Source organism: Rhinolophus ferrumequinum, chromosome 6 (genome assembly GCF_004115265.2).
Source record: "Rhinolophus ferrumequinum isolate MPI-CBG mRhiFer1 chromosome 6, mRhiFer1_v1.p, whole genome shotgun sequence".
NCBI classification, from domain to species: domain Eukaryota; kingdom Metazoa; phylum Chordata; class Mammalia; order Chiroptera; family Rhinolophidae; genus Rhinolophus; species Rhinolophus ferrumequinum.
This window is the reverse complement of record NC_046289.1, coordinates 39,707,999-39,733,692: the sequence shown is the minus strand read 5'-3', so window position 1 is coordinate 39,733,692 and position 25,694 is coordinate 39,707,999. Positions and strand designations below refer to the sequence as shown.

General features: G+C 34.1%; 1 protein-coding gene across 7 annotated transcripts in view; it reads right to left on the bottom strand.

Moving 5' to 3' along the window:
* Positions 1 to 25,694, bottom strand: part of DDHD1 (DDHD domain containing 1) — a 68,555-nt gene that overhangs the window by 7,621 nt on the left and 35,240 nt on the right. For 4 of the 7 annotated variants that reach the window (XM_033108288.1, XM_033108292.1, XM_033108289.1 and 1 more), the window contains 8 exons: positions 21,948 to 22,054; positions 16,528 to 16,634; positions 12,146 to 12,408; positions 10,679 to 10,754; positions 6,038 to 6,187; positions 3,964 to 4,216; positions 2,745 to 2,936; positions 72 to 155 (listed from right to left, as the gene is read on the bottom strand). In XM_033108288.1, the coding sequence (XP_032964179.1) occupies positions 72 to 155; positions 2,745 to 2,936; positions 3,964 to 4,216; positions 6,038 to 6,187; positions 10,679 to 10,754; positions 12,146 to 12,408; positions 16,528 to 16,634; positions 21,948 to 22,054 (1,232 nt within the window). The remainder of the gene's footprint in view (positions 1 to 71; positions 156 to 2,744; positions 2,937 to 3,963; positions 4,217 to 6,037; positions 6,188 to 10,678; positions 10,755 to 12,145; positions 12,409 to 16,527; positions 16,635 to 21,947; positions 22,055 to 25,694) is intronic. The other 3 variants (XM_033108295.1, XM_033108291.1, XM_033108294.1) reach the window with 1 other exon arrangement.

Genomic DNA, 25,694 nt, shown 5'->3' with positions numbered 1-25,694 from the left:
CAGTGAGCAGAAGAACTCTAAGTAGATCATTTTCATAGTATTCTGAATGCTATTCCTGACATATACCATACCGAGGGCATTATCTTTATTCTGCATTACATTTTCCGGAAAAAGAAGTTGTGGGAGATTAAAGAACGATTCCTGAAGTCTGAAATCTGTGAAAAAAAAACACAAGATGCTGTAAAGTGGTGGATGATAGTTACAAATGGCCTTCAATGAAGTGGCCATAAGTTAGAGCAATACTCCCAAATAAGCTGATTAAACTTAGCATACATAAAGAAGTACACATTTTGGTTTTTGTGAAGAATTCCTCATGGAAAATGTAAGCATAATTAATTTTAAAATGTCATAATCTGTTAACATCCAGCTATCCCCCAAATTTATAGTTCATTTAAGTTCGAAACTAGAGGCAAAACACTGCTAAAAGAAACTGGTCTTTTCATAATATGCTACAAACACGAGCACAAGAAATGAAACAGTAAAACCACTGTCAATAAATCCAGACTTTTTAAAAGAATGAACAATAGCTACATAAGATGCTTTAACTTGATGACAATAAAGTGGTTTCAACTGACAACACTTCCTCTTCAAAGAGAGAAACCCTGATTGATCATGAATTCAAAGTCTGTGTCCATCTTACTCTTAAAATGCGAGGGAATCAGTTGGTAGCTTCCAAATAAAGGTGATGGAGAAGAACTGAGGCAACCAAGGTGAGCAGAAAGAAGAAAGGAAGGAAGCCAGAATTACCTATTCGCAATGACCAAATTCCAGAAAGAAGATTTAAGGAAGAAAAGTTTCATGATTTGCAAGAGACAGCCAAAATAGCGATTAAGACTTAAGAAATTTGTCTAAATCAGGATTACACAGAAGAGGATATTATTGAAGCTAGTCCAAGAGTTAGTAAGGCTAATCTTGATGATCTGATTTAAAAGGCAGAACTCTATGGTGGTAGTAGGCATCCAATTTTAATAGCTACATCTGTATTTAGCGCTGGATATATGTAACTAAGACCCATGATTAGCTCATATTTAATCAAGTCTATAGTTGCCAAGGAATTTACCATTAGAATCAACAAAGAATTTATATGCAAGAATGACAGAAAATGTATTTTGTTCTCAAAACATAATGATGCAATACAGCTAAGCACCTCTACTCACTGTTGACCTGAAAGAGGAAATAGGAGGCTTCTCTATGATCATTTTGAAATTACTATGTTAAATAGTAAAAGAACTAAAAAATAGTTTTCCTACCTCAGATCCTATAGGTTTTCTCTATATGTCTTCATTACCATTTCTCTGGGGCTCAAATCCTACCCTGCTCATTTTCTCATTTATCCTATTTACCAGCATCTTTGTTGTGTGTTAACATTACAAGGAATTGTGACTTTTTACCTACCATCTTACAAAATTCTCTGAAATTATTTTTCCTCAGAATTTTAGAGTTTTCTTTCAACATCTGCATGCTACAACAGAATTTTGTATTTTCACAATCACAGTTCTAAGTCAAAGTGAGAGCTTCAGTTAGCAATAGTATAGGAACTCATTAAAAAACTAAATATGAAATTTGTACAAATATCAAAGTCTGAAATGCATTTTTTTAGGCAGTATTCAAAAGGCTTGCAATTATACAATTTTCAGTACTCAGAATCTGACACACATAAGATTAAGTTTAAACAGTGCCACTGGCCCCAATAGGAAATGTCCAACTCAGGAATATCCAGGATAATTCATCCTGGAGTGGTGTTGACTGTGGAGAAAGATCCAGCCTCTAGGACTGTCACACCTGAATTTCCTCTTTAAATACGTTTTATGGATGGTAATGAATGCTGGTCGTTTTAAAATTTAAAGTAGCAGCCATATTAAGAAAACAAGGCTATAAGGACCTCAAATGAAATGTTTAAAAATTTTTAGAAAAAGAAAGTAAAGTTTTCCTCTTCTTATGGTTACAGAAAGGAAGTAGCTAGTTTCAGAACCTGTATTTCCTTATATAAATCAATGGAAAAATAGGACTTGACTTATTATTCTTATTTTACTGGACACTTAAAAGTAAGGGTCCACTTTAGACCCTTGGAAGTAAATATATACACTGAGTAAATGTATTAGTGTTTTACAACAATGCAAGATTTTCAAACTTATAATTCCACTGAAAAAAATTAAATAAAGCTCCATTCTCATGCCAAGTCCAGCATAACTATCCATTCATTGACTCATTTCTTGAGTACCTACTTTATACTAGGTAGTGGGATAGACGTGGAAGCCATAGATTGGATCCAATTCTGATTGAAGCTTTGGAAGTTTTATAATTAGGTTGCATGAAGGGAACAGTGAGATTAGCAGCAGGATGGCTTTGGCATAGCAATTTTTTAAAAGTTTAAGAATAGATACAGTATAGTTTTGATATAATTTTTGAGGCTGAGAAGACCATGTTTTTAAAAATCTACTTTGTAAAAATCAGGGGGTGCTTACCACAAAGAGATTTGTTTTAGGCTTGATATTTAAGACGTTTGTGCCACAGGCCCTGATTATTAATGTCCTTAACTATTAATTCACCAATGCACAGAGTGAAACTGCATTTACCTGGGATTAGTCTTAAAAATGTAAGCAGCGGAAAAGCACTTTTTCTTTAAAAGCTAATGTAAGCGTTAGATTTTAGAGCCGACCGCTAGTGTTAATATTAATCCTCTGTGCCCTCCTCAAGGTTTAAAAAGATATAGTAAACTTAAGGAAAGAACAGTATGAACTAACATGCAGAATCAAGAAAGCCAGAAGTGCTATGTGGAAAGGTCTGTGTTGCCACGGTGGTAGTAGGAGGTGAGGCAGCTGGCTTCTTCTCATCTTCTATTGAGTCTTTTGATGTCTCAGATGGTTGTGATGTAGATGAACGTCCAAATCTCGAGAACAACATTCCTCCAAGTCCCTTTCCAATGCTAGCAGCTCCTGTATTTCACAAAACAGGGCAGTTATTCTGCTGAATTACACCACATACCAAGCTAAAGAGCATCACCCATAATTACAGCCAATTGGCAGAGGGATCATGCCCTAGTCATGTTTTTCCAGGGTGGGAATGTAAAAAAGTTACAATTTATACTGTAGGCTTCTAAATAAAAATGGAATTGAACAGAATAACAGTTGCACAAACTCTAGGAATATAGCTTACAAACAAAGGAATAAAGATTCTATTTTATTCAAGTGATCATTGCTTATTAAAGTATTTGGTAAGATTAAAAACTTATTAATAAAAGAATCATGCCATTGATATGGACATATATTTGTTATTGGCATGCTCAATATTGAGGTTAAGTGGATATGTTATAAAAAGCTATCAGTAAACAATCTGTGAGTATGACGAAATAACGTAAGTCCAGCAGATAAAGCCTATTTATAGTGCCATCTTGTGGCATTTTATATTAAGGCACCTTGCAACCAAATGCAATGGCCAATATTAAGTGGCACATAACAGCTTCAGTGCTACACCAAACACTGTGGCTGGTACTCGAGATCATTTCAGAGGAAAATTAAATATCCTGTTGCCCTCAAAAAGGACACAGTTTTGAGACACTTTTAAGACATGACTCAGAGAACGGTTGGCAGGGACGCCCTTAGAACTCAAGTACCCCCCCCTCATTTCACAGATGTGGAAGCAGAGCATTAAAAACTATGTGACTTGCCCAAGAGCTCACAGTAAGTGGTAGGGCCAAGATTAAAACGAGGGACTTGATTCCCAGACCCTTTTTTGTGCATCCAGCTATCTCATATTCTAAAACAACAGGACCCGATCTAATTAGAGAACGTCAGGGCTTTTTGGCCCTCAAATATGAACAGTGAGAGGACAGTTGATTCTAAACATGGGGGATTTAACTACTGGAGGTTTTGTAATACATAGTGTATTTACAAGTACCCAAAATTTAATGCCAGTATAAAAAGTACTTATATTCATTAATAAGGAATACTAAAGAGAAATTACCTAATATGCTTGCTTTGCCTATATTTGTTATAGATTCTCCATAGTGCCGGCGGGACAAGACTGGCGAGGTCACAGGGCTTGGTATTGTTGAAATGCCTTCATTCTCTGAAACTGAGGTAGGTTCTTTTGCTGGGTGGAGAAAGCTTGGCTTCATATGCTCATAAGGTAGAGGATTGGAAGTATTATACCAGTGGATCTGGACAGGTGAAATGTTGCTGTAGTGTTTCAGTATTAATGGTTCTAATCTATAAGCCTTGATTTAAAAAAATTAAAAAAAAATACAACATTAAGGCACACTGCTCAGATTTTAGTAAACTCTTTTATTCTTATTCTATTGCATGCTCAGTAGATCTTAGAGCATTTTTAAAAACCTGGTATTTCTAACATGTATTCCTATTTGTTCACTCTTAATACTCTAGTCTAATAGTGCCTGTTAGTTTTCCAGAAAAATGGATTCATTTTTATTATTTCCTATATCGAACAGATTTATATTAATCTCACAAACAAAGCTGAAGCAATCGAGAGTAAACTGGAACACAGCAAATAAAGTCAATTTTTAATTTCTTAGGAGCTCTTAGTAAACTCTATTTTCAAATAGATTAATATAGTAACAAAGAAATTAGGTACTGGTATTTGTCTAACGTGAAGTGGAGATGATATAACAGAAATGGCAATGGACTTGGCGTCAGAATTCCAAGTTCATATTCTGGCCTCTCACTTATTAACTGTGTGACACTTACCAAGTCACAAGGTCTCAGAGTCTCAGTTTCCTGAGCTGTAGAAAGGAGGTAACATTTCCTACCTCAAAAGTATGGTGTAAAGAACAGATAATAATGGGTTGTAAAAACTGTCTAGCATAGTTCTGACATAAACTATTAAAAATGCATTAATTTAAAAAAAAATCACAGAAAAACTGTAACATGAATAAAAATAATTTATAATAGTAAAATGAGTTTGGAACCCTCCTTTATAATATAACAAAGTTTAAGATTATACAAAGGACAATGAAAGCTCGAAGTTCACCTATGAACTCAAGTTATAAGAAAATGAGTTAAATGAATATATATTAATGTAATACTGAATATCTAGCTGGATGTTTTCACATACAAGTATATTTTACTTAATTCTAATAACCCTGAGGTAAAATATTATCATCTGCATCATATAGATAAGAAACAGTCTCAGAAGTGAGTTGGCCAAGATTGTGCAGTCTGTATTTAAATAGAGTATTAGATTCCAGCTCAGTGAAATTTATTTCTTAAATACAGCTGTTCTGATTCTTTAACATATGGGAAAATTTCTAAAATCCTAGTGTTTAGTTAATATTATATTTACTTGGTACTAGCTAACACTCTTTTAAAATATTTTACACAATTATATAAAGCTGCTTTTCAGAGATTGAATGCTACTTAGTTTTTTTTTTTTTTTAATTTAGTTATATCTAGCCTTGTCCCCAAATGAATTTAAGGGAGCCTTTCTCTCATCTAAAAAATGATGCAGTAAGCTGTTTATCTGGATGCCAGATCCTTGGAGTGTTTACATTAAAAAAAAAATTACAATACAAACATAATAGAAATGTAAAAATCCAAAATTTTATAATTCCATCAGGGTAAAATATAGACTTTTCTACTTTTTCATGTTTAATACAGAATATTTAAATATTTTCACTTCTAAGATGATTTACTAAACACATTTAAATATTGTAGAATGTTTTAGAGACAAAAGTGGGATTTTTAAAATTTATGATTGCTAGGTTATTGGTATTAGAACTGGTTAGGGTGTGAAAGTCCAGAAGACTCCTTCTTGTCGCTTGTATTAATTGTTGAGAGATAATATTTTTCACATTATGCTCTTTAACTACAAGTACAATATAAATAGGTCATCTCTAAGGTATTTTATTTCCTGAGCTCTACATCAATCAAACCACAAATGTTTTAAAAATATGAACCTATGCAAATATAATCAGATAAATGAACTCTTTCTTATTAATTCAGTGCTACCTTGCAATATTTCTTATAGACTCTTTTAGGAACAATTTAATATTGAGAGAAAAATGTCTATATTTGCAACTCACCACTGGATCTGTTGGATGAAAAATATTTAGTAACCGGTTACAAATCTCTCGGGGCAATATGTGGTCTTGACTTCCACTATTTCCTGGGCGAATGCCACGCAATGCCAAAAAAACTGCTAATGGGGATCCCATGCAGAAGAAGTTCTCAACCTAAAATAATACAGTCATCCAAAATTTTAAAAATGGCTAAGTGTCTTTCAACAGGATTTGGGTGTAATATATGGTAAAACACAAATAATAAAATTATCTCCAAATATACTGTATTTTGCCATGTATAATGTGCACTTTTTTGCCCAAATTTGTGAGGGAAAAATAAGGATGTGCATTATACATGGGTAGGACTAATTCTGTATCTATATAAAGGTTTTTAATTCTTTTATTTATGCTTATGAGTTAAAAGTGTAACAACAGAAATCAATAACGGTATCCGTATGCAAAATAATACTCTGGAATACGATAATTGGTTTTGTTGAACTTACGACTAACTTGCAACGATGATGAATTCTTGGCCTTCTATGATGATGCGTAAATATCGTAAATTTGTTACTGGTACATAAAATTTCTTGTACCATAATATGTTAAAATAAGAAATGCTAAAATTCCTTTACAATACAAAAAACAAGTACCTAAATGTAAACAAATAAAATTTTCTATTAAAAGATTTTTTTCTCTGAAAGTTTGGGCCAAAAACATGGGTGTGCATTATACATGGAAGTGCATTATACAGGACAAAATATGGTATGTCTTTTTCTATGAGCTTTGTCTAGATAGTACCTACATTATTTGTTAACTATATGCCAATCACTACTTATTCTGCACAATCTATTATTTCAGGAGCAACTTCATTATGTTTAAATCTAATAGAAAATGAAGAATGAGAAGAGAAAGAGTATAAGGAGAAGGAAGATAATTTCATTGTGTTTCTATACACTAATCAAGGATTTATTAAGCTACTATTTTGTGTGAAATAATGTACTAGGTTCTGTGAAAGATATAAAGATGAATAAAGCAGAGCTTCTATACTCAAGAGTTTACATTTACAATCTGTGTGGCAGGCAGAATAAAATAAGAACGTAAGACAGGCAAAGTGTGCTATAATGTGAGAGTAGAGAAAGGAATAATTCCAACTCTGAGGGCTTTACAAAGGAGAAAGCATTTACATGGGCGATAAAGATGAAAAGAATTTCCATAGTTGGGGCATTGGGACTGGGAAAAAAGATATTCCAGGCTGATAGAACCACATGAACTGAAGCAGAGGCAGGAAAGAACCTGGCTTAATTTAGAGAATAGAAGTAGTGTGACATGGTTGAAAAATTGGGTGTTGGGAAAATGTAGCTTGAAGTGAGAATGTTATAGAACCTTGACTGTTTGACTAAGAAAGTTGGACTTGATTTATTTTATAGGTAGTGAAGGATAATATGATCTGATCCATGTTTCAGGAGGTTAGTAAACCCGGTAGTAGTAGCTCGTGGATAAATTAGAAAATTAAGAGGCTGGTGACTATTGAAAAAGTTTAAGCAAAAGATAATATGAACCCAGGCAGGAAAAGCTGTTCCATTCAGAAATGGAAATGTGAGAGGACAGGGTTGTATCAGCATGACTGAATGGAGATGGGAATATGGAATGAATCAGAGACAATTCATAAAATTTGAGTCTGGCTGACTAGGAGGCTAGTGGTTCCATTAATTGTAACAAGGAACTCTAAGTAAATTTCTTTTTCTTTTATTGTTGCTCATAATAAGTGTGAAGTATCTGTCACATATCTAACAGGTAGCTTAAAACTTAAGACAAGAGATACAGAATTGGATATGTCATCATCCAAGTCTATATATGGTAGACTTGTGTTACCATTATAGAAGTGATCTGTAAAACCAAGAGAATGGGAAAGATTGCTTAGGAAGCATACAGAATAAAATAGCTTTAGATAGAACTATGAGGAATGTCTACATTTGGTTAGCAGGTGAAGGAGGTAAAACTACAAAAGGGAGAGTGAAAGGAAAAAGAGAACCAGGATAATGGTATCATGGAAGCCAAGGGAGGAGAGGGCTTCAAGAAAAATAGGGTGGTCAACGGAACTGGATTATATACAGAATGTAATACCTTTCCCTACTAAATCCACCCTACCTTTCTCATATGTTCCGTATCTTGATGAGTGAGACATCCCAAATTCATCCTTCCCTCTCATCTCCAACATCTAAAAAGTCATCCAACAGGTTCTAACATTTCACCTCTCATTTGGACTATATTGTAACAGTATCCCTGCCTCCAATTTTATATACCTTTTCCCACAATGCCTCTAGAATGATTTTTCTTTTTATGCAAATGAAAAAATATATGAATTAATTCATATTTTGAAATGGTACCTTTATGTTAAAGAAGGTTTGAGAAAGTTTTTGTTTTTAAAGGATTGGCTAACTTCAACTGAAAGTTTGATAACTGAAGAAAATTAACTTGTGTTAAGAAAAATTAGAAATATAAGAAAAAGCATTTGAAATAGACACAGATATTATAAAAACACCAATTTCTGAAAGGATTAAGGTCATTTCTTCTATAAAGTGAGGAAAAAAGGATAAAGATAGGCAAAACAGTACAGATAGAAGAGAAAGCTAAGTAAATCCTTTCTGTTTGATATACACACATGCACACACACATACACATCCTAGCAAAATGCTTTATACATTGGTCAGGCACATCATAAATGTTTGTTTAATTGTTAAAAACATGGAATAAGTAACTTTTCTTTGTTTATGAGTGGTCTGCAGTTTGACATACAAACACACAAAGGGATATTCTCAGGTAAGAGTAATGACTACTTTAGTGAGATCTACATTCATTAAAAATTTTGAGAGACGAATAAGAGCTTTAGACATTTAGTCTAACCTCCTTGTCCAGGGATGAATAAACAGATGAATTCAGAGATGCTGAATGATTCCGTTAATGCTATATAACTAGTTAGTGGCAAAGCCTCATGCTCAGAACCAAAGTTTCCCAGTCTCCAAACCAAAGTTTGTCAATATCTTTTTTTTTTTTTTTAAGTTCAATGGTCACCTGTAACAGATCTAATGACTATATTCTGAAAGTAAATCCATTTGCCAGTTAATAGGCACAGAAAGACTTCTATTCGAACGCTGGAGTCCTAAATATTAATTTGCCAATTCATCAGATATTTCTTTTTAAACTTCGGATTTTTTTCTTCCGAGTAATTAAATAACAACTAAAATCCATATTATTAGACTAGACATGACTATATGTTAGAAGGATACACAATTATAGCGCATAATTTCTAATAATGTGATACTGAACTATGAGGTCCAAATATAGTTAGTGGATCAGACTCAACTCTCCAGTAAAAAACTCAGGACATAAAATATTGATAGAAGAGTTTACTTTTTCTATTAGATCAATCCTACATATTTAACACTGATTATATATAATAATGGTGGTAGAGATGGAACTTAAATTCCAGGTGGGAATGATTCCAAAGATATACGCTTATGGCTTTTAAATGTATGTTATAACTTTACCATATGGCTTTTAAATATGTTTTATTATTATTATTATTATTTTTAAAACCATTGTAAGTCTGGAGATAGATTCTATAAGAAAATCCTTACTGTCTTAAAAAAAAAAATTCAGTCCATTACTTAACCTGTATGTTAGGTTCCTGTGATAAAAAAAAATAACCAGATTTTAAGAGATAATCATAGTACATTACACATGGGCATATATTTAACAGGCAATGAGTATGAGGAAACTTATGCCATACTCCATTTAACAATGCAAATTATTTTTCAGCTATAAGCTACATTCTTTCCAACAGTCAAGTCAATGTTGATATTTGCCACTTTTATTCTTCTAAACCGTCGTTTTTGACACCTCCATTCTGATGCTCACAAATCCTGAAATATTCCCATTGCCCATATCAAATATAAGTCCTTTTAGCTCTTCCTGGTCTTCCACAGACCCACTGCCCAGAGTCCTGCATATTTTAGCCAAACTGAGAACCACGTGTACTCTGTCTTGTGCTTTTGTTACACATTTCTCATTGATTGGAATGACAGCTTTCCATCCCTAGAGTCATCATTGATAGGCTTCCACTTATTTTTTTCTTACTACCCACAACTAGTTGGTCACTAAGTTTTGCTAATTCTAAATACTAAATATTTCCCAGATCTGTCATATTTTTCTTCTCCCGCTATCTGAGATTATTTGGTGTTTCTCAGAGGTACTATAAAGTTATATCCCTCTATGCTTTATGTTCTTTCTTTTACACAGAACAGTATTTTTCCTTTCCTCCATTTGACAATATCCAATTTACTGATAACAAGTACGAATGTCACTTCTTTATAACCCTTTACAGGCAAAATTAAAACCTCTCTCTCGTGCGTACATTATGATTCTGTATACTGCTTATAACACAAACAACACTGTATTATACATCCTGAAGGCTGGGGAACCGTCTTTCCATTCTTTTCTCTGTAGAACTCGGAAACTAGCAGTGTCCAATATATAGTATGTGTTCAATAAATATTAATTTAAAAAACAATAATTAAGATTTTTTTTGAATTCTAATGTCATGCTTCAAATGATGTTTGGAAAAAAGTGAGATAAATAATGAAAATCTCATTTATCTTTCCTTACCTTAAATTTTAAGGCAGGTGTTTGTGTCATAGATGATGCCTTCAATCCATGTAGCCGTTCTTCTATTTCTCTCAGCCTAGGAACCAGTATGAAATTATGTATACGTTTGTATTTATAATTTCATAAATATTAGATGCTCACTAGTTCACTAAATTATAAAGAAGAAATGATACCCTTTATCCAATCCCTCAAATTAATCCCTACTGACAGTATTTAATAAATGCACCTGCTATAGTATAGAAAGTCTATAAAAGTTTATAATTTGATTAGTAAAAGTACCCCTACTCTTCATAATACCTGCTGTTAATAGCGTTTGGGGAGACCCTTCAGTAAAATGTGAGGCAAATACCTACACCTTTCAAAAAGAAATCACACCAAATGTTCATACCATATACGTTGTTCTTTCTTTTTTCTAGACTTCATGAATCTTAGAGATCTTTTCATTTTACTGCCTCCTGATCTACACTTCACTTTATAATAGCTGTGCAATTGTATATCATACAAATGAACCACAGTTTATTTAACTCTCCTCTGCTAATGAACATTTGGGTCATTTCATTTTTTTTCCCATTATAATGTTCCGTATCTCCTCACATTTAATAAACAATGGAACTAAGTTTTTTAAAAAAGGGTGCAGTTCTTTTTCTAGGTATGTTTAAAATGCTGCTCTGAGGCTTGCCAACATGACATTTTCTTTCAAAACTATCAATTATTTTGCAACCATAAAATTTATGTATCTAGCCTATGTATGGCAGTTAATAAGATTCTAAATGAAATCCTTAGATAACTTCCATTAAGACTGAAACAAATCCAAGGCTTCCTGAATAAAAGTTTGAGTCAATTAAACTGGTTGTTTTTATATAATTCTAACTATCAAAATGAGTACCTTTCACTGTTCTATTAAAATCAATTAGGTAATCATTAAAAGGACAAAGACGACGACGAGAGAATGTAATTATAGATGAAGATAAGGATGGAGCAAAGAACTAAGAGGATCAGGAAGTCCACAAGTGATCAGATAATTATAAAATCTGTCAAAAATAGATTTGCCAAGAAAAAAAGAGCTTTAAAATTATTTCCAAATTAATAAGAAAGGTAAAGAAAGGCCCATCTCTAAGATTAGTAAAACTACAACGGATTACAAACTGATAAACATTTTCAACAGGGATTCTACACAGTGACTCAGCTTGGAATAAGTTTGAGATTTCACTGCTAATAAATTGTGAAGGATACAAAGAAGGATACAAAGAGGAAGATGACAAAACCATTTTTTTTATGTTATCGGAAAATGCATGTAATTAGCAAGAGAATTAAGTCTTTGCTCAATTAGGCATGTTATCTAATAATCTTTGAATGATCCTGAAACAATATATATTTCTTCATCATGAAAATCAAAGTTTTCTCCTACGAAGTCCAATAATTCCATTAAGACATTTTAAATTCTTTTAAGAGATTAGGATATTTTACCGTCGTTTTGTTATATAGAGTTCATCAAGAAGATGTCGTTCCTCATAGGTCATCCATCGTTCATCGGGCAACTCTTCTTCCTTCTGCAGCAACTGTTCATAGAGTCGAACTGGATTCCAGCCAGTCATTATGTCGTAAGTGATTACACATCCCAAAGAATGTGACACTATTGAGACTTTACCCCCTTTTTCTTCAAAGTCTGGATTCCGAGAACAGAAAAGGGAATATAATCGATTCAGCTCTTGCTGAAGGCCTTTAACTAGCTGTTTGAAATAAGAGAATATTACCATATTAGAGTAATCACTGACTACTATAATCTTTATTTCTAAACTCAGATATATTAAGAAAGAAAAATATACATTAGTGGCCAAATATACCTAGGTTATTAAAATTAACTCAGCTCCTTTAAAACCTTTCGGGAAATGAAGTAAGGTTTATATTAATATAATCCATACATTACTAAATAAAAAAGGCACATGTTACCCTTTCATAGACATACAGTTCCTTTCATTCTCCATAAACAAACTGTATGAACTAGCAGTCCCATAGATTGAAAAAAAAAGTTCCATGCAGATTCCAGTAAGATTTCCAAAGAGCCCCTGGAAATTTCTTCTTCACTGCAACTTACTCATAATCAATTCTAAATTTTTGTACCTTATAGTTTTTAGGCCATAGTAAATTTCAGAAAAAGAGTATCTGAGTTTATGATAACAGGCATGCTAATATATTATATTATTACACTATGCATTTTGAAAAGAATGTAACGAAATGTTAATATTGATCTACTTGATATTCCAAAATTCTTGTTAAGTTAGCAAAATAGGTATGAGTAAAAGTTGTTTTATACACCTGGAAAGCAGGGCTTTTTAAGGTTTAGAGATTAATAATGTGAGAAGTATCTTACTCATTTTTCTTTGAAATTTAGTGTTACCAAGTATTACTGAAATATTCCATAAAGTCAGAAGAGTAAGATTCTTTTGTTACTCAAACCCATACTGGGCCCTCACCTGATTTTTAAGGCACTTCTGTCCTCTTTCTAGCATTCCTTACTACTATTTGATTGTAAATTTCCTGTTTGATATTTAATTTCTCATTTTAGTACTTCTTAATATGCCAGCTGTTACTCTGACATACAAATATTAGTTATATATTGCTTCCATTTTCAATCCTGTTATTTTTGTCTCAAGAGACAACTAGACTTCATCAGATTTTACTGAACATTCTCTACCTGCTGACATGAACTGAAAATCATTTGAGCATTCATGCTTGGCAAGGTTAGCAGTGATGTGAATGAAGGCATGGTGTTCTGACTGTTAACATCTCAGAGCCCTACAATGCAACACTGAGGGTCTGGTTAAAGCTACTGAAACCGTGTATCGAGTCTGATGAACTATATTCAGCCAATGAAGGAAGAGAAGGACAAGATGAGCTAGTGGCATGTGGAAGGATGATAAGCTGCCTTTTTTTCTAGGGAGGAATGCAAAACTTTTACTTTAATTGGGTATTTTAACTTTCTTTTCCAGGAAAAGCAAAAGAATTCCATGCTTTAGTGCAATAGTTCTCCAATTTTCAATGTGCATCAGAATCACTTGGAGGGCTTATTTAATACAGATTACTAGGCTCCATCCCAGAGTTTCTGATTCAGCAGTTCTGGGGACCACACTTTCGAACTACTGCTTTAGTGGCAAATGATACAAAAGCCTCCTAACACCTGAGTTGTAGGTAATACTGCTTAACATAGTTTAAGGAATAGGCAGTGTGATATGAAATTACATGGTTTGTTCAAGGTGAGCTACAATGTAATGTTTTGGATTTGGCTTGGATAAGAGTGTCAACTAACCTTTAAAATTTTATAATTTTCCTGATTTACAATCTATGTAAAGGGAAGTATACAAAAAGCCAGTGTTTAGATAAAATAAATTCCTTTAAAAGCAACATTCATTAATAGTTTTTACTTTTGAAGACTCATACCATGTAAATCTAGAAACACTAAAATATACTTAAGTACTCTGGCAAAAGGTACTTAATCTTTTTTTTTTTTAACATCAACTCTTCCAAATTAATTTTTTTTTCAACTTTTTATTTTTTATATTTTCAGTGTGTTTTTCCAGGATCCCTCAGCTCCAAGTCAAGTAGTTGTTTCAATCTAATTGTGGAGGGCACAGCTCACAGTGGCCCATGTGGGGATCGAACTGGCAGCCTTGGTGCTACCAGCAGCACGCTCTAACCAACTGAGCTAACCGGCCACCCCCTAAAATTTAAAAATTAAAAAAAATAAAAAGATCTACCAGTATCTCTACTAGTGATTAATCTATTTCATATTTCAAAAATTTAAAGCATCTCTCAGTATACCCAATACTTCCTTAGTCCAGCAATCACATATAGTAGATAACAAAATAAGGGTAAATATTTAAGACAGAGAAAATTTATCTGACATTAAAATATTTCACCATAGACTGAAACAGAATGGGCAGTTTCTGAAGAGCTGATCTTTTCATCTGTTTTAATAATCATATACTTGAATAGAAATGGTCTTTGTGTTTTCTTATCAGAGTCTCTAGACATGGAGGCATTATAATCTTTGCCTATAGCTTACATATACAGGAACATTTGTGGTCAGCACATTATGATTTTGAAAGCCAACTTTTAAAATGGCTTTGCACTATCTAAATGCTTTTATAAATCATCTACTCAGCAGCAAAAGGAGAAATCCACCTCTATATTGTATCCAAAAAGTCTACTCTAATTAGGGTTTTTTTTCCTAACTTAGATTTCCCCTTCTCTTCTCTGATCCAATTATATTCTCCCAGCTAGGATCCCTTTGTGACCAAGTATATTCATTTGGGACATCTGAACCAAGGTTAATGATATACCCTCTGATCTTAATTTTATTAGCTCTACAATATTATCTAAAAGTCAGCTAACTTCTTACACAGTAGGCATTAGATGGCTTTGTAAGAGTTTAAGTTTCTGATTCTTAACCACTGCTCCAAAGTTAAAATTCATGAAGAAAATTAACCCAAAAGGAATAAAACCAGTAGTTTTAAGAGAAAATTCATACACAAAATATAGCTGAAGAATATAATTAGTCCTTCGTCCTCCCTACTTCAGGGAAGTTTAATGAGAAGAAGTAATTTAGACAGTTTTAGTCCTATATATCAATTAAACAACTTTCAACTAACAATGGTAAGATATTGCCATGACAATTCCCTTTATACTTCTTCATTTTAAAAAGCCATTAAAAATAGAGTTCAGATGTACACAAGATGTAGTTCTGTCTGGATTTTTCATGTTATTTTATTTAGGGTTGAAGTAAGGACCAAAGGCTCTCTAATGATGTCTTGAAAGTCTGAAATTAGTTCTTTTTTTTTCAAACTTGTCCTCAGAAAGTCTGACCTGAGAAGTACTGATTTATACACAAACCTTTTCCCCTAACCTTGGGTTCTTAGTGGTGACTCACACAATGACTAATTAAGATCCTCCCATGAGCACTCAGAATCTCAAGTGAAAAGGGACCTCAGAGATGACCTAATTCAAACCGCTGTGAAAGGAGGAGTCCCTTCAGTAGCATCACTGAAAAGCTGCTCAGCATTTACCCCAGTGTCTCCATTCTACAGCGGTCACTTCTATTTTAAAAAAATTTTTTTTTTCCAGTTTCATTGAGATATAATTGACACAACATTGTAAAAGTTTAAGGTATAAAACATAATGATTTGACATATGTATATATTGTAAAACGATTACCACAATAAGTTTAACTAAAACCTATCAAAATTAACAAAATTTTTCCTTGTAATACTTCTATTTTTTTAAGGTAGCTTTAGTCATAACAAAGTTCTTCATTAGTAAACAAACATGTTCCTTTTCGTATTTTCTATTAATTGATCCTTATTTTACTTCCTAGAGTTAAAAGAAAAAGTCTATTTTCTTTCTTTTTTTTTAATGGTAGCCCTTGAAATACATAAAGACAGATATATACTAAATCACAGCTTGAAAAGCTAAGGAAAAGGAATTGCACAGAGAACTTTACATATGTTTGTGTCTTTAATCTTCATGATAACCTTTATCTGGTAGGCGTTTTACATCCATTTTATAAGTGAGGAAGCTGAGAAAGTGAGAACTTTGATCTAAGGTCACATAGCTAGTTAAGTGGCAGGTTTTGAATCTGTATCTATTCAACTCCAAAGGCTGAGAGGAAGGGGAAAAAAGGCTTTCACATGCCTGTCAAGGTTCATTCACTGCCTAGACATGACTAAATCCTAAAGAACCCCTCCCTGCTGGCTGTTATTTATCACAACTTCCCTAAGAAAACATATAGTGCTTTAAAAAGAATTTATTCTAGAATATTGCCTAACACCAAGCTTGATAATCACAATACTTACTTCATCTCTATAAAGTGGGCTAGTATAATACATTATGTCCATTGCACTGCTGTTCAACATATCCCTTAAACCTCGTACTTTGTCAGGAGTAATGGAGTCAACGGTGTCTACAAATAAAAAACAAACAAACAAAACTTATAGAAGGTGTCTGTTTTAGGAAAAAAATAAATTGTGAAAAAAATTACATCCCCTGAAATAACAGCTCTGTAAAGTTGAATTCAAGACTAGCTTTGGATCTAATAAAACTTTCCTTTTTAAATACATAAGAAAAAACAGTAAAAGACACAAGGGAACATAAGAAGAAAAGGGACATTAAAGAATGAAGGCCATTATTAAATCTATAAAGCCTGACCATTTTTTGTGTGTATTGGCTGTTACATGACATTCAGGGGCACCCAGAGCAAAACCAGACCATCTCTATTCCTGGAACAAGTGTAAAGGGACACACACAATCTCCCTCTTTCTGTACCTCCTTTTGTTTCCTTTCTCTTCTTCTTTGATATATGCACCTTGAGCCTGGCAATACACATGTGGAATGCCTACAGCCACTGGTGGCAAACCGGCAACAAACTAAAAAGTTTTCCTACACTTTATGTGTCTATCTTTAATGAACCAAAGATTATATGGGCAAAAGCCATCAAATTACAAATATGCACAAAGATAAATTAGCAATAGGCCTTTTCAGTAAATAAGAAAAAGTTGGTGTAATTTACTTTTGAAAAGAAACTGTTACGTCAACTGCATTGCTGCAAACACGTTCAGCCTTCTGTAAGTTACAGCTAACCTATGGAAATTCTGCCACGGAAAGATTCTATTAAATGCCTAACAAAATGATTACAGTTGAAGAAAAATTTGCATTTCTTATAGAAATACAAAGAAGTTCTATGCTTGGATGAATATCATGGTTTGAAAGCACAAGGAGGGCAGGAGAAGGCTTATATTTTTAGTGTAGTGCAATTTTTTTATCTTCCAGTTTTCTACTGCATCGGCTGGAATCATTTTATTTTTATTTATTCCTCACTTTTATACAATCTAGTAACGACTGGTAGGCAATGATTCAAGCAAAAACTAGAAGCCTTTTCAAAAATTTAAAAGGCAATATTGTCTCTATAAATAGGTAGCACAACATATTTATAGACTGTGTATCCCTGAATGATTACATGCCCCCCACCTGCTAGAAGTAACCACCAATATGAGGTCTGTGTTAATTGCACTCTTGCTTTTCTTTACAAATTTCCTTCATGACCATACTAATAATTTTAGCCAATTCTACAGTATTTATTATGTGCCAGAACCTTAATATTTTATTTCATTTTCTCTGTTTCTAAACACTATGTAAATTGAGTTATTATCCATGGTTTGTTTCACCTCCTTCAATCTCAGAAGTATTATGCTTCTGAGATTCATCCATGTTGATGCATAGAGCTGTAATCGATTCATTTTCACTGCTGTACAGTATTCCACTTTATACATATTTCACAATTTATCCATTTTCCTTTGAAAGACATTTGCATTATTTCTGTTCTTCTGCTAATATAAATGATACTACTACTAAGAGTTGTACATGTTTCCTGGTACACATGTGTAAGAGTTTCTTTAGGGTATATATATCTAGGAGAGAAACTGTTGTGTCACAGGACACATGCACATTCGACTTTACAAAATGATGTCAAGCTGTCTTCCAAAGCAATTGTACCAATTTACATTCCCACCAATAGTGTATGCGAATCCTCACCGCTACACATCCTCACCAACACTTGGTATTATCACATTCTTAAAGTTTTGCTTAACTGATGGTTGTGAATGATATTTTATTATGGTTTTAATTCGCCTCTCCTTGATTACTAGTGAGATGTACATTATATATTATATAAAATATATATTTTAAAATTTATATATAATATATAAAACACACACATATATACACACACATTCGAGTATAAATATGACATATGTATGTGTGTATATATGTATATATCTATCGTCTCTCTCCATTTTGGTTTCCTATTCTTTATTCTGGACATTAAACATTTGGTGGTTATATCTGTTGTTCTGTTGCAACATCTTTTCCCAGTTTCTGGTTTGTCTTTTACTCTTTATGGTATCTATTGAGAAACAGAAGTTCTTAGTTTTAATCTAATCAAATTTATCCATGTTACTTTATAGTTGTGTTTTTGTGTCTTAAAAAGATACTCTCGTATATTTTTTCTAACAGTTTTTAAGTCCTGGCTTTCATATATTATATCTTTGATCCACGTGGAATGTGAGGTAGGGATTATTTTTACTTATTCCCCACACAGGATAACCAGTTACCAAGTACCATTTATGGAATAGGTCATCCTTTCACCAATGATTCAAAATGCCAGCTCGTCATGTATCAGGTTTCCAAACTAAGCACAGGCCTGTTTAGGGAGGCGTTAGTCCAGTACACTGGCCTACGCTTGTGCCAGTCCTAAACTGTCTTAGTTAGGAAAGTTAAATAACAGGTCCGGCTATCTACTAGATCATGACTCCCCTTCTCCTCTTGTTCTATACCTTGGTTATTTTGTGGCCTTTGCTCTTCTATAATAATTTTAGAATCAGCTTGTCAAGTTTCATGAAAAACTCTATTGGGATTTTGATTGGAATTGCATGGAATCTATAAATCAATTTGGGAGAATTAATATCTCTAGGATATTGAATCATCCAATCTAAGAAAATCATCCATATTTAAGTTGTATTTAATATCTTTTAACAGATTTTTTCATTGTTAATACAAATATGCATATTTTATTAATTTCTGGTAACTTTTTATTTTTTTATGCTATTTCTAATTGTGCTGACATATAGAAATGTAATTATTTTTTATATACAGATCTTCTATTTCACAACTTTGATAAACTGTCTTATTAATTCTAATAATTTTTCTGTAGGTTCTTTTGAATATTCTGTGTAGACAATCCCATGACCTGCAAATAAAAAGATCTTTTCCATTCCTTAAAACTGTTTCTTTTTCTTATTGCATTGGCTAAGACTTTAAGAAGAATATTTGTTAAAAGAGTGGCATCCTTAGCTTTTTCCTGATTTAAAGGAAATGATTTTAGCCATTTAATACCAATGAACAGAATGAGGTTTGCTGGAGGTAAATACCTTCTATCATTATTTTTAAATTTACAAATAGTAAAATAAACTCTTAGTTTTAATGCATACATGATTTTACACAACTATCTTCATGATCAGGATACAGAACTGTTCTGTCACCCTAAACACCTCCTGCATGCAGCCCTTTTGAATTCAAACCCTTGTCTTTCCCTAAACCTTGGCAACCACTATCTGTTCTCTGTCCCTATGGTTTTTGCCTTTTCCAATGTCACATAAATGAAAGCATAAATTATGTAACCTTTGAGAATGGATTTCTGTGATACTGCAGTATAATAAGAAACATGTATTTGGTCTTTGTCCCTGGCTTCTGGCACAAGATTCCTAAAATGATGTAATTCCCTGAGTGATAGGGGTGAGAGGTATTTCTTTTATTATTCATAATAAACCTCTTTCAATCATACCTGCGTTTTACTAATGAAGTGACTCTTGGGAGGATGGAGCTGGTTGCCAGAGGAACCAACCATGTAATTAGAGGGTTTAACTTTCTATGCCATCCCCTGACCACTGGAAAGGGGGAGAGGGCCGGAATATTGGGCAAACTGCCAACAGCCAATGATTTAATCAATCATGGCTATATAATGGAACCTGTATAAAAACCCTAAACAACAAGGTGTGGAGAGCTTTCAGGTTGGTGAATATATGAATGTACTGGAAGGATGGTGTGCTCAGAGAGGACATGAAATCTCCGCACAGCCTTCCTCATACTTTGCTCTATGCAGCTCTTCATCTGACTGTTCATCTGTATCCTTTTAATACCCTTTAAACCAGTAAATGTAAGTAAATGTTTCCCTGAATTTTGCTAAGTCATTCCAGTAAATTATTGAAACTCAGGATGGGGTCATAAGACCCTCCTCCAATTTATAGCTGGTCAGTCAGAACTATAGGTGACAATCTGGGACTTGTGACTAACATCTGAAGTGGGGGAAGTCTTGTGGGACTGAGCCCTTAACCTACCAGAACTGGGTTAAATTGTAGGACACCCAGCTGGTGTCCACCAAGAACTGGAGAATTGGTTGGTACGAGAAAAATCCCCCCCTCCAATTGGTGTCAGAAATACTGAGAACAGAGAGAAACTGGTGCTTTCCTATAGTTTCTTTCACTCAGCATAGTGCTTTCAAGAAGATTGTATCACAGGAGTATAAACCTAAGAGAAAATTATGAACTCATGGGTTTTATTAAATGTTAATTCATCCATGTTGTCCACATTCCTGAGCAGCCTAAGAAATTTATCTGGGCGAATGGGGAAGATAGTGTTTTTACACTAGAACTTTACAGATGAGCTGCTGCGGAGTCTTCTTTGGTCACTAGCATTTTGTTTTGTTAGTTTTTTAAACTGTACAACTTTTGGTTTATAAACTACAACTAACATTCCTGAGTCTGAAACAGAATCAGACTTGGAAATCATCCAAGGACACAGTTTAGCAATGTGATGAATAAGGGCTCTGGCACCATATGGACCTAGACTCTACCTGCTATTCTTAGTCAATTCACCTTTTACTGAGTTTCAGTTTTCTTAACAGTAAAGTAGAGAAAATTGAGTTTTGTGGGAAAGTTAAATGAGATAGTCCATGTAAAATGAACTGCAGAGTGCCAGGCACATAGCAAAAGCTCCACAAATGGCCACTGCTGTTATATCTACTACAACTCTGTCATTTTCCAGATTATGTAAATAACCTAAACATTCTATTTTTATGGTTTTAATATTGAAAGGATACAACTTTGTGTAAAAAAATGCCTATTTTGGCTAACAGCTCTTTAAGGAAGGATATGAAAATGATTTTATTTAAACACATATATTGTACCATTTCTCTATACTAGATTATAATTCACCAGCCCAGGGAATGCAGTAAGAACAACAAAAGAATAAAACCTGGTATTTTATCTTCCAAATGTCGGAGAGGAAAATTATTAGGAAGAAAATATAAGTTCATAAGAAATTGTGACAACAGTGCTTTAAAAGTATTGACAAGTTACTTTTCTGTCAAAAACTTTGAAAAACATTGTATCCCCTCCCACATGCCCTCTGTGGATTAGCATCCCATCTGCTAATCCACAGAGGGCATGCGTGAAAACCGTTACCATCTGTGAACTCTACATGGTGGTCCAAAATGACATAAATTGATATAATTATTTTTAAAATCAATGGATTTTATTTTTTTAAATAATCTAGAACGAAGAGCGCATATACCTCAAGACAACTAAATTAAAGACACTTTGTTCCCAATGAACATCACTTTCTTGCCATTGGCTCAATCACTTAATTTTTAAACAAAATGTACCTCCATCTAGAGTAAGTTTTGACCGCCACTCAACAGGCAGAAATTCAACATGTGTTGCATGGTTGGAAAAATGCCTTTCTTCTATTTTTCTAGCAGCCTCTCTCATCCTAAAAAAAAATATAAAAACAAAACAAAACTTTATCAGAGAAACTTCACACATGTATTTATATGGTATAACATTTCTTTAATTATAACACTCCCACTTGCTTGTAACTTCATCCAATTAAGTTTCAGTTAACATTATACCATGCAATAATGTGCAATACTAGGATACCTTCATTTCAAAACACATTTGGTCCCTGCCAAATGGTCCTTCATAATTGATCCTGTCCAAAATATCCACACTTAAGAAAACGCTGCTAGGTTTAAACAGCCATAACTTTTATTTATACTTTTGGTTTACAGGATGAATACGTAAAAGATACTATCACGTTTTATTGGTCTAGTGATTGTGTTGTGGCTCTATCGCCAATAATAACCCTTCTTGCTTCAGTAGCCTAGCTGGTCATGGCACACATGGTTAGGTAGATGGGTAGGCGTGGACCAAAAATCTCCATGGACGTTTTGGACAGGACCAAATGTCTGCTAATCTCATGGATAGCACCACCACAATCAAGATACAGGGTAATTCTAGCATCCCCCAAAACTCCATCATGCTGTCTCTTTATAGTAGCACCCTTCCCCAGTAATACTTCAAAGCAAATCACAGACCTCACATTATTTCATCTGTACATTAGTATATATTTTAAAATGTAAGGAAAACATAACCTATTCAGTACTATTATACCAAAACAGTTAATAATTCTTTTATTTTGGCAAATATGTAGTTCAGTGGTCGCTTTTCCCCAGTTAGACTGTAAATATTAGTTTATAATAATATTAAAAATATTTTTTACACTGATTTGAATTGAGCTCCAAATATAGTCCACACATTGTTAATTGGTAGATGCATCTCTTAAGTGTCTTCAATCTATAGGTTCCTCTTTCCTTTTGCTTTATAATTCTTTTTTCATCCTGTAATTTTTAATGACTTCCTCCCCATGGCGGTATTTAACATGTTCTTTGTCCCCTATTTCCTGCAATCTGGTAGTCACATATAGGGCGTTTGATCAGATTCAAGTTCTACTGTTTTGGTAAGACTACTATATCTGGTTTTCTCTTTTGGCTGATGCCAGCAGTTATGAGGATCATTGATTAGATCCATTAGCTATTATGGTTGCAAAAAGGTGCTTCTTAAATGCTATCACTCCTTTTATTTCTAGAAAGAGAAACTTTCTTATATCAGATATTTGCCTGCTTTGTGGTACAACCAAACAGTTTCTGAGAAAAGGCAAGATAAATGGTTAATTCTTCCCTTTTATTAACAATTTTCAAAATACTGAGAAGGTAGGCTTTGTATTTTTTTTTGACATCATTACTAACTCATAGATTTAAAAATATTTGAAGTGTTTAAACCCACTGTAATTATTATCCTTACTGATGCTCAAATTGTCTTCTTTTGGAGGTCAATCCAGTCTCTTTAAGTCGACTTCTGTGTCCTTTTGACACAACCTCATTAGTTGTTTCTTTTTAAACAATTCAGTGGTTTTTAGTATATTCAAAGAGCTGTACAACCATCACCACTATCTAATTGCAGAACACTTTCAACAGCCCCCAAAGATACACAATATACATAGGAGTCACTTCCCATATTTCTTTCCCCCAAGCCTTGGAAACCATGAATCGCCTTTCTGTCTCTATGGCTCTGCCTATTCTGGACATTTCATGTGAATGGAATCATACAGTATGTGTGGCTTTTTGTGTCTGGCTTCTTTCATTTAGCATAATGTTTCAAGGCTCATCCATGCTGTACCATGAATCAGTACTTCATTGCTTTCTATGGTTGAATAATATTCCATTGTATGAATATACCACTTTTGTTTATCCATTCATCCGCTGATGGACATTAGAGTATTTCCATTTTGGGGGCTATTAAGAATAATGCTACTATGAATATTCTTTAATACGTTTTTGTGTAGATGTATGTTTTCAATTCTCTTAGATATAGACCTAGGAGTGGAACTGCTATGCTTAATGTAATTTTAATGTACATTTTATAAGCATGGTTGAGCATTTCCTTTTCTGGGAACTGGCTGTTCATATCTTTAGCCCATTTTTCTAAAAGACAGTCAGACATTTTTTCCTTTATTTTTAGAAGTTCTTTATCTATTACGGATATTATCAGTTTTCCTGTGACATAAGTTGTACATGTTTTCTTTCAATTTGTCTTATTTTAGTTTTTTCACCATATGGTTTTTTGAGATGATATAATATTTATCAATATTTTTCCTTATTGCTTCTGGATCAAGTCATACTCAGGACAGTTTTCTCTATTCTTAAGGGTGTAGAAGAATTCAACCTCCCCTCAACCCTACCTTTTAAATCCATAATACTTGTATGGTTTCACTTATGTTTAAATGCGATCCAATTGAAATTTATCTTAGCGTGAGAAATGGACCCAATTTTATTTTTATCCTTATGGTTATCGAGTTATCTCAACACTATTTGTTAAAAAGCCTATCTTTCTGGGGCCGGCCCGGTGGCTCAGGCGGTTAGAGCTCCCTGCTCTTAACTCCGAAGGCTGCCGGTTCGATTCCCACATGGGCCAGTGGGCTCTCAACCACAAGGTTGCCAGTTCAATTCCTCGAATCCTGCAAGGGATGGTGGGCAGCGCCCCCTGCAACTAAGATTGAACACGGCACCTTGAGCTGAGCTGCCGCTGAGCTCCCGGATGGCTCAGTTGGTTGGAGCGCATCCTCTCAACCATAAGGGTGCATCCTCTCAACCACAAGGTTGCCAGTTCGATTCCTCAACTCCCGCAAGGGATGGTGGGCTCTGCCCCTGCAACTAAGATTGAACACGGCACCTTGAGCTGAGCTGCAGCTGAGCTCCCAGATGGCTCAGTTGGTTGGAGCCCATCCTTTCAACCACAAGGTTGCCGGTTCGACTCCCGCAAGGGATGGTGGGCTGTGCCCCCTGCAACTAGAAAAATGGCAACTGGACCTGGAGCTGAGCTGCACCCGCCACAACTAAGATTGAAAGGACAACAACTTGATTTGGAAAAAAAAAAAAGGCCTGGAAGTACACACTGTTCCCCAATAAAACCCTGTTCCCGCCTATCTTTCTCTATTTCTAGTATATTTTAAAAGGCATTAATTACAATATAATACAGTTGTCCCGTGAACCACGTGGGTTTGAACTGCTAGGGTACTTACATGTGGACTTTTTTCAACTGACCACAGTTCAGTTGATCTGTATAGTTCAAATGTGTTGTTCAAGGGTCAATAACTGGCAGTTGGAAATCTTCGTATGTGGAGGGCCTATAGCTGTTACCAGTCGTATATGGGTCTTATATTAATTTTTGCTCCAAAAGACGCATTAGAGCTGATTGTCCGGCTAGGTCTTATTTTCCGGGAAACAGGGTATATGTGGATTTAACTGCGAGGGAGGTCAGAGCCCCTAACCCCCATGTTGCTCAAGGGTCAACTGTAATATTTTGATTGTATTAGGTTGGTGCAAAAGTAACTGCGGTTTAAAAGGTTAAAAATAACTGCAAAAACTGCAATTACTTTTGCACCAAACTAATATATCCCCAAAGTTGCCATTTAAAAAAGTCTACATACATTCTAGGTTGCCAAAAAGTAAATCTGCTTCCCTTATCATCACTGAAAATAAAGATGATAGCTACAACTTCAGACCCGGAGGCAG